The sequence below is a fragment of the Drosophila simulans genome, chromosome 3L (assembly GCF_016746395.2).
Source record: "Drosophila simulans strain w501 chromosome 3L, Prin_Dsim_3.1, whole genome shotgun sequence".
Lineage (NCBI taxonomy): Eukaryota > Metazoa > Arthropoda > Insecta > Diptera > Drosophilidae > Drosophila > Drosophila simulans.
In genome coordinates this window covers 881,472-891,000 of record NC_052522.2, presented here as the reverse complement: position 1 = coordinate 891,000, position 9,529 = coordinate 881,472, and the positions used below count along the sequence as shown (strand labels likewise).

The 9,529-nt window shown below is 50.0% G+C and overlaps 2 protein-coding genes across 4 annotated transcripts in view; both read right to left on the bottom strand.

The window, feature by feature from the left end:
- Positions 1-3,928, bottom strand: part of LOC6736271 (trithorax group protein osa) — a 23,107-nt gene extending 19,179 nt beyond the window's left edge. Inside the window, exons 1-4 of one of the 2 annotated variants that reach the window (XM_016170585.3) lie at positions 3,793-3,928; positions 2,162-2,726; positions 1,153-2,040; positions 835-1,084 (exon numbers count right to left, since the gene is read on the bottom strand). In XM_016170585.3, coding sequence (XP_016029757.2) covers positions 835-1,084; positions 1,153-2,040; positions 2,162-2,614 — 1,591 coding nt within the window. In that variant the 5' untranslated portion in view covers positions 2,615-2,726; positions 3,793-3,928. Of the gene's footprint in view, positions 1-834; positions 1,085-1,152; positions 2,041-2,161; positions 2,727-3,018; positions 3,123-3,792 lie in introns of those variants that run through there. The other variant, XM_039294001.2, reaches the window with a different exon arrangement.
- LOC6736270 (histone-lysine N-methyltransferase Suv4-20) lies at positions 3,793-9,529 on the bottom strand. Of its 2 annotated transcripts, none has more exons than XM_039294002.2 (6): positions 9,118-9,529; positions 7,552-8,097; positions 7,276-7,465; positions 6,456-7,106; positions 6,191-6,394; positions 3,793-6,097 (listed from the first exon to the last, which is right to left on the bottom strand). In XM_039294002.2, the coding sequence occupies exons 2-6, from the start codon at positions 8,042-8,044 to the stop codon at positions 5,434-5,436; spliced, it is 2,202 nt and encodes a 733-aa protein (XP_039149936.1). In that variant the 5' UTR covers positions 8,045-8,097; positions 9,118-9,529; the 3' UTR covers positions 3,793-5,433. The 2 variants fall into 2 exon arrangements, with proteins under 2 accessions (XP_039149936.1, XP_039149937.1); XM_039294003.2 differs by having other exon boundaries at positions 6,456-6,827; positions 9,118-9,527.

Here is a 9,529-nt window from a genome sequence, read left to right as displayed (position 1 = left end):
ATGAAAGCCAAGCCCAAAGCAAAAGAGCAGCCGAAAACAAAGGTAGACCTGGCAACAAGCATTCAGAATAATTAAGGCCCAGAAACTATGGCAAAATGTGCTCACCTCATATATGTACATATATGTCATTTGACACCTTAGAAGAGTGTAAGGCAACTGAAGAGAATATAGTTAATGAAAGCGTGGAAAAGCAAAGCCAGCAAAAACTGCATATGAACACGGGACGAGGCAACGCTATCGAAGGCACGCCATGACGAATTCCAATATAGTCGTACAACATAGAAAGAATGCCTTTGAATAGGTGTAAACACTAACCCCAGATACTTTGTGCTAAAGTCGGGTTAAAAGTCCACAAAATGATCTCGCCGTCTTTATCGCTGAGCTTGCTCCAAAACAATAACAAGACAAACACAGAGTTACTTTATAGTTCTGATAAAATATATGGAGCCATCGTAAATTGTGGGCTTATGTACCCAGATGAAGAGAGAAAAACACAACATACTTCTAAATCGACTATAGTTAAGAATTAGTTGACAACGAAAAATCATAATAATAAGTTAGTGAAGTGGCAGTGAGAAAAGTCATTGACCTACAAGGGGATTATTCAAATGCTCATGACTCAGTCAATATACAATATACATTTTCCAACTGCTCTGTGCAAAGTCTTAGTTTTAATTCAATGATTGATTATTCCTTATCAAGCACCATCGGATGATGCAAGATTATGAACGTTCGGAATGAAAAATGGGAAATTAGACAAAGTGCAACTCAGCTCGCATTATGAATTCCAATTCCCAAATGAATCACTAATCAATACTGAGCACTAGCACTCACCCGTTTGCTCCTGATGTGCTTGTTGCTCCTGCTGTTGGGGAGTGGGTGTTGGTGGCTGCGGAGGTTGGGTCTGAACCAACTGGGCTGGCTGTTCGATTAACAGGGGCGACGTTTGCTGCAAAATGTGATGCGGCGGCGGCGGCAGCAGGGCTGGCTGGACTGCATCCGGAGGGAGGGGCATGGCAGTAGTCCAGGTCATCGGAATAGCGCCTGGCGGCGGTGCTCCGCACTCGGCGAGCTCGTCCTCGTACTATTAACGATAATAAATGTTTAGTATTGCGATTGTCATTAGCTTCACGGTAAACCAGGCCCACTTACCTGCGGCAGCGGACCCGCTCCTGGATGGATTGGCTGCAGGGCGGCCATCTGACCATCGTCGAAGATCTGCATCACGCCCATTTGCTGCTGCATTTCGTGCATCTGGGGATCGTAGATGGGGTAGTTCGGACTGATCATGCTCGACGTCTCCGAGGAGGCCAGGGATGTGCTGTTGTGGTTGAGCTCATCGGCTACACTGACAGCACCTCCATTGGGATGCACAGCCACCTGTTGCTGTTGTTGCTGCTGCTGAAGCGCTTCGAAGTCCTCTGCGTACATGGGGGCCTGGTGCCAGATCTGGGTCATTCCGCCGTCCGGCTGAGCTCCACGTTCATCCACTCCCGGCTGGCCAGCGTCTTCGGGTACATACTGGTACTCGGCCGGGTGCATCATGGGGTAGATGTACCCACCGTGGTTGAACCACGCCGGATTATACATCACCGGTCCCGAGATAAAGAGCGGCGTCCCAGTGGCCTGTTGGGCAGCCGTGGCATTGGGGGGAGGCTGCATATTCGCATGTTGCGGTGTGAAGTAGGGAGAGGGATAGGGACCGTAGGCGTAGGTAGGCGGCGCCGCGTAGTACTGCTGTAGGTGCTGCATGTGCGCCTCCGGCGGCGCCAGCTGCTGACCCATCTGATCCGGCTGAAGCTGCAGCCCGGGATTGGTTCCGTCCGGCGGTGGCAGTTGTTGCTGCGGCGGAAGGGTGATCAGTTGCTGCTGCTGGAGGTGACGTGGCCCATGGTAGTCATTGCGTCGCGGTCCACCTCCACGGGGGCGACCGCGTTCCCGCGTCCGTCCGCCCATTCTAGGACCATGGGGATTCGGAGATCCGCCCTGGGGCGCCAAATTGATGGGCACTGGTTGCAGGTGCGGCATCACCGTGTTGCCCTGTGCGGAATAAGAAGTACGAAAGTCAGTAATGTAGAAGAAGGCACTATCTAGTTACATTGCTTAGTGATTAGCGAAATTATCGAACGGATTATTATAGATCCTGTTCTGCTTCACACACCTGCTCCTGGGGCATGTCGCCGTGTCCAATGTAGTGATGCTGACCTCCGGGTGGCATATAAGCCGGAACCCCGTGCGGCCAGCCATGCAGGTTCACATTGGCAGTGACGTTGTTCACGTAGACGTGGTTGCTGGGCATCGGAGCGGGGATCATGGCCGGGTAGTGGGCTCCGGCGTGCGGGTGTCCTCCGTGGGCGGACATGTAGACGGGTGGATTGTACACTGGCTGTCCGGTTGGAGTGAATGCCTGGACGGGCGTCATCAAGTTGTTGTTCCCGGATGGTGAGGCCAGGGTGCTGTTGTGATGGTTGTTGTTGTTGCCATTATTGCCGGCTCCGCTGCTCACGCCAGACGGCTGGGGCGTCGAGGGCGTTGAGATGGGCGTGGCTGCTCCTCCGCCTGCCGCTACGGAGGATCCCGCCGTCGTGGAAGCCGACGACGACGTGGACGCCATGGCTTTGAGGCCAAAGGTGAGAAACTTGGCTCAGATCCCGGTTGGATGTACTTGCGGATTTAGACGAGTCTCAAGAGTCGCAGCAGGCGCCAAACATTGAAATTGGTTTTTGCTGATCGGGAAGAGAGCGCATACCAATTGATTATTAGTACATTCAGGAGATAATTATATAAGACTGGGCAATCAATATTCATTAGGCACGGAGTCGAAAGATGAATAGGCCAATTATTAGTGTCCCCTAGTTAAATATATTAATATAAAGTATAGGGGCACATATGGGTAATGATTCAAAACAATTTCTATTGACAAGACCAACTGTTGAATACTATGGCTGGTACTACAAAATTTGAGCCGCACGTTTAGAAATATCACATCAATAAAAAAACCCAAATTCCTACACTAACTTATGCAGCTGGAGCGCACAATTTCATTATATTTTTTCCGACACAGGTTAAATTCTAATTAAATGCGATTTTCAATTCACGTCACTCCGCGTGCCGCAGCCATAAAAACGATCTGGCAAGGCCGCACAGCTGTCGGTGTAATAAGAAAATCAAATAAACAAAGCAAAAGAGATGCATTATTTAAAGAAGGCGTACAAGGGGATTATCGCAAAAGTAGACGCATTATAAATGCATACTTATCAAACAAAACTAACTGCCGACCATTGCATTTCACATTTTCTGGACGATTTTATGGTGCCACACGCCGCCCGCTAGAGATGAGTAATTGCGACGATTTGCCGGCTCACGTAAATATCGGTCACGAATGTAACAGGTTCAAAGGGCTCTTTTAATAGGGTTTTTCTGGACTAAAAGTTGGCCGTGGAAAGCGAAATGACTAGGGCATGGAAACTGGTTGTTCATCGTGAAAACTGCCAGCTTTTAACAGGCATTCATTGCTGTTCATTGGGAGTTTTAAAATTACTCATCTCTGCCGAACACAACACATACACCAGCACATGCACGCACTCACACACACGCACACATGCACACACGGAGAGGCAGGGCAAATGAAAGAAATGGGAAAATAACGTTCGCTGGAAGCAAAAAGTCCACGATTCCCTAGTAGTTTCCAGGTTTACTTCTTCCGAGTTTTATGTAAATGGAGTGAGCCAGGTGTTCGGTGTTATTATTGGGCTAATTTCGTGGGCGCCGGGGCGGGTGTATCGAACGTACCTTTTGTTGAGTGGCCAATTGAAATCAATTTTGCAATTTGATCATATTTTATGCGTGCGGCAATCTCTCTCTCTCCTGCTCTCTCTTTCTCCGCGGTGCCACGATAATTCCGAAACTTTTTACACGCTGCTGCTCCAAATTCTGCTGCTTTTGAAGCCACAAATTAACAGTCAGGCGGACCGTTGCGCGGGGTCACAGGTCACGGGGCACGGACGAGAGGTCACCGGTTAACACGGCACTCGGCGATCCCTATTTTGCTGCGGGCCACAAACGTTTTATTGTTCTCTATTTTTCGGCCGAAAAACCTTCCTGCTCCCAGGGTTGTCGCAATTCGATGACAGTGCGATTATCGTCGGCGCGTGCTATCGATGGCCAGGGTGGCCACCCGTGGCGCCATCAACTGCAACCCGTGGCAACGCTGTGGAAAACTGGCGGGTAGTTTGAATGCTTGACTATGTTATCAAAACCCATTTCGGACATATTTGACAATAAAAAACCAAGACCATATATTAGACACACATTTTTTGCTTTTATTTATGCAATATTAAACATGCAATGAACAATTATACAAAAATTCGCTGCACATCAACAGAGATTCGTGTTCGGCCTTCCATTTAAACCAACTCGGGCATTTTTAATTCTCGGATTGCTGTGGGATTTTCAACATCTATTATGGAACGAGAAACATTGTAATTGCATGGATTACAAATAAACACTCAGATATATAATCGTAAAGGTACATATAATGCTGTAATGTGGGGATTAACACTGAGAGCGTAGAACTAATTATATTTGTGCATCGAACTTAATCCGTGTTCCGATTGCTCTTCATTGACATGTTTTCCATTCGCCGTTGACCAATTTTGTAAATCAATTTGCCTAATCAGTCTTTACTATAAGCTGATTGTACTTTTTACAGGGTATGCACAAGTCTGGCATTTATTTGGCCTCGCCCTCGTATTTAGATCGTTGTGAGTACACATCCTCGTAGAGATTAGCATTAACAGTAACCGATAAATAGTATTGATAACAACGGTACACCCACAAGGACCTTTCGGCCCCAGATATGGGACGAAAATAACGTGATATATCTCATATTCTAACAATAGGAAGACTAGTGACGACAGCTGCGATCAAAATAATATCTCAGTGTGTTTTCCAACAATCTGCACTTCCAAGAAGATGCTTTAATTTGATTCACAAAGATCGTTTGATTCTTCAGCTCTTTGAAATATATGCACTAAAAATCGTTAATAAGTTGGAAAATATATATTTATGCTGAAAATAAATCTGGAATTATTTAAGGAAATCTAAAATCCTCCGGAGAATACGTTTCATACTAACACCTATAATTATTTCGATCGCAACTGAAGTTATATGTTTAATAACATCAGTTTATCAAGTTAATAGACGTCGTTGAAGTTAGTTCGTTAGTTGATTGCTTAGGCCCGAGGCAACACAGAGATAATTGCTGGTATATATATATACTCGTTTAACACTTATCTAGGTACGATCTAGGGGTTATAAAAATAAACGACACGCACACGCACAAAAATACATATACAAACATCAATCGAGTTGCTAAAGTAATTGTCGATGGCTGCTGGATAAACGCTATGAAGTGGGTGTATCCATTCGATCCTAGGGATCCTGATCCTGGATTGATTCAGTTGCTTGGGGATTGACCGGGGGTGGAGGAGGCGGGGGAGGAGAAGGCGGGCTACTTGGATGCAGCTCATCCGCATCCATTTCGATCTCAATCGAGTTCTCGCGCTCCGTGATCTCCGGCATTTTGAGGGAGAAGCTGCTCAACTTCCGCTCCGCAGATCCCAAGGAGCCCTGGGAGTCGGCTTTCAGCAAAGTGGTCCTCCTCTCGTTGATGACCCGCAGGGAATCGTACATCTGCTCATCCGCACTGCCGCACGCACCGTTTCCAGCCAATCCCCTTTCCATGGATCGTATGTAGAACACGGAATCATCCCGCTCGTTCGGCACTCCTTTCTTGGGCCTGTAGAACTGGCGGGAACTATTGCTCCTGTACAGCGGATTGGCCACTGGTCTCGGATCCTCCTCCTGCTCGCTGCGCGCGAGGGGCAGGAATCCCGGACGAGTCTTCTTCGGCGGCAAGCTGCTCGTGTGGTGCTGCAGTTCGGTGATCTCCTCGTAGGACGTCTTGGGCTGTGTGTTCTCCTCCTGCTCCTCCGACTGATCCAGACTCTCCTCGGGAACGGCCGGCTCCATGCTGGACTGGCCCGACAGCTGGCGCACCGGTGGCGGTGGCTCCGAGCATACTGATAACTGACTCCTACAAGGAAAACCGAGTTAAAATCTCCGGTATTGCCGGCAAAAGCTCGTCGTATTTGGGAACTTGATTTGGAGGGGTACAACAAGGACATACCGAAACTCCTTCTCCACGGAGGGCGTGGCCGATGGACCCGAGCTGTAGCGCTTGGGCGAACGGAGAATGGATTTGGGCATCACCTCGGGACTATGAAGATCCACTTGAACTCGCCGAGACTCGATACTGGATGTTCGACTGGCGATGGAAGCACAGCGAGCCGTCCAGCGGCCGCTATACGAGGAGTCCGACATCGTGGAGTTCCTGTAAGCAATGGTATATGGTATGAGCCACCTAGAGAATCTATTGGATGCCTTGAACTCACCGTCTGTGTCCCAGCGGACTGCGACTGTGATCCCGCGCCTCCTCCTGCTCGATGGGTCGTTGCCGGGAGAGAACGTGCCGCTTGGCGGTGTCCGACCGCTTGTTCCGCTCACTGCGCTTCTCCGCGCCGGAACTCATGCCCAATCCGGGCGGATGATTGCTGCCGCCGTCAAAGGAGGAGGCCTGCCAGTAGACACGACTGGCAGCTGGGGGCTGGAGCAGGGAGCACTCCCTGGTGGCCCTCTGGATCAGGCTGGAGGAATTGCTGATGATCCGGGCCGACGAAGAGGAGCCAGCTCCTCCTCCTCCTCCACCGGAGGGTTGCGATCCCGATCCCAAGCCCGGTCGCACTGGGCGCACTCGGCGCACACTGCTGCTTGAGGATTTGTGGTGGTGGTGGTGGTGGTGCGAGTGGCGGTGGTGGTGACGACGGTGACGGCGGTGCGAGCAATACAGTTCCCAATCCAGCGGCGACAATCGATTCAGTGAGAGCAAATTGTAGTAATTAGTGGTGACTGTGGTGGTTGGGTTTTGGTGGTTTGTGGCATTGGTGGAGTTGGTGGTATTAGCATGAGCATGGGATCCGGACAAATCCGGAGCGGAACCTGCCCCCGAAAGGCGGCGCCACTGGGGACTAAAGCGATTGGATGCACTGATGGTTGGCGGAAGCGGGATGCGGATGCGGATTTCAGATTTCGGAAAGCGAAAAGCGGGCGGTAAGAGCGAGAAACAGCCAATCGTATAAGTGAATTTCGATATATACATATATTTTGGGTCCTGTTCCCAATGAGGTGATCTCCCCGAATAGCCCACAACTGTACCTGAGTGACCTGGAGAACTGGACCAGTTCGGCGGTGAGTGCCTCGCGATCGAATGGCTGCTGCGGATGCGAGTGCTGGTGCGGATGTGTGGTGGAGATGCAGGCGGTCTGCGGCTGCTGGTGAGGATCGCCCGGCGAGGAGCGGAACACCCCGAAGTGCTGATCCCAACGACTCGACTGGTACTGGGCACCTAAAGATCATCATATCAGGAGCAGTATTATATTTATGAATACTTTTTTCCTTTCACCCAAGTGTAAAGGTGTGTGAAGTACTTACCCATCCCGCGACGCTGTGACGCGGAGCTTCCTTGGTTGCTCCGCGAGGGATTCTTGCTGCTGCCGCCTCCTCCAGCTCTCAACCGTGCTGGAACGACCTTAGCGGCGGAGTCCCGTGCCTCGAAGGTCATCACGCAGGAGGCCACCACGATGAAGCCGCCGAAGCCCATGACAATGGGGCCCACATACGCGAAGTTGTTCAAGTGGAAGCCCTTGAGGTCGTTCTTCACCCGCACCGTGACATTCCCCCGCAGCTCGGAACCCATCGAAAGGTGATCCGCGTAGTAGCCCAAAGTGGCCATGCCGGCGCCGAGGAGCATCAGGGTGAGACCCAGGATCAGGGCACGACAGGCGTGCCACAAGCACTTCGAGGACATCTTGCCCCGCACCACCTGGACGTTCCATGTGGCTCCGGAGGCGGGATGAGCCCGTCGCAGGTTACCCAGCGAGTGCTTCCTCTTGGTGGTGCCACCACCACCGCGACGAGAGGGCATCGCGACTGCTGATCAATTCCCTTGGCCCGAATCGGCTGTCATCAATTTGGGTGCTGGAAAAGAGCATTTTTGGGATTCTCAAACATGTTCCTCGATTATCTAACATTAATCTCCTATGAATTCTTCATGCATAACCACACAGAAAAAGTGGAGATGTTGGGGAGTAGGCACTCCCACTCCCACTTCCATCGCCCCACCTGTTGCCCGTGGAAGGTCACAACGCATTCTCTATGCGGTGCTCACGGCTGTTTGCAGAAGGGGAGGTGGCATCCTGGGGAGGTGGCATCCAGAGGTGGAGGACCACCGGTGCAGCCTGCGAGTGCCGAACAATTAAAAGCCAAGGCACAATGCCAGCGACGAGAATAGCTGAAGCGGCTGACAGCCGCGTGACGGGGCTCAAGGAATGGCCAGGAGAATGGCCGACGCTCCTTCAAGGGCCCAGAGTCGACTAAGCCGCAATTAAAGCCAAACAAAACGCAGAAAAGCCCGATAACAAGGTCCACAATGCCCTCTGTCCCCCGGTTTTCCACGAGTGCCGCACTTGACACGCTTGGCCCGCGAATATTCTTAAATTTAGACATACATGATGCACTCATCATTGGGCAGGGAATACAATGCTTTATATCATTAATAATAAAAGCGAATGTTTACGAATACCATGACATTATTAAAACCCGCAACACACATTTTTAAGAATTTCGAACTTGAAGCAAACCGTTTTCAAAAACTGAGAATGCAAGATAAAAACGCTTTTTCAAAAATTAAATATGCATGCAAGTCAAGTGTTACGATTTTGCATTTCATGTATATTTCATGTTTTGAGAATTCTGTGCCTTACGTTTGTTTATAAATGAATGTGATTTAGTGAGATACTTTTTAAAGGTGTCTGGAGGTATGCCACACAATATCTAAAGAATTCAGATCCTTTCAAACTTTCACTGAAACCCTTTCTTTGCTCACTTTCCCTTCATCCGCTTGAATGTCAAATTAGTGCGTAATCAGTGCATCCTTTCTTAGAAGTCCTTTGAAGTCGAGGAAAATGACCAGAGGATTCTAGGACGACGGTGGCTTACTTGTTGGCTCGTTCCTGGAACTCCTTGGAACTCCTTGGTCCTCGCTCCTCTTGATGCTGGTCCTGCTGCTGCGAGAGCCTTTTGTGTGACCTAAAAGCAGATTTGCCTTCGCTCCGTCTGTATGTATCCTGTGTGCTGGCCGTGCATATATTTTCGCGGCTTTGAGTGTGCAAAGGCCACTTGTCATCGCCTTGGCTGCCCTTTGAACTTGGCTGCCAGCATTGTGGCTCCCGAAGCACCAGTCACTGGATTCCGGCGGTTTGCTAATTGCGAATGCGATTAATTTTCACAGGTGAAAGCACAGGTTCCCGCAGGCTGTGTCTGCTTTTCCCGATCCGCGCTAGATTTCTGGCAGCTGGGCGAGACGTCTGCACACGAGCAGCTTCCGCGCGCGTCTGATAAGACGAGGTCC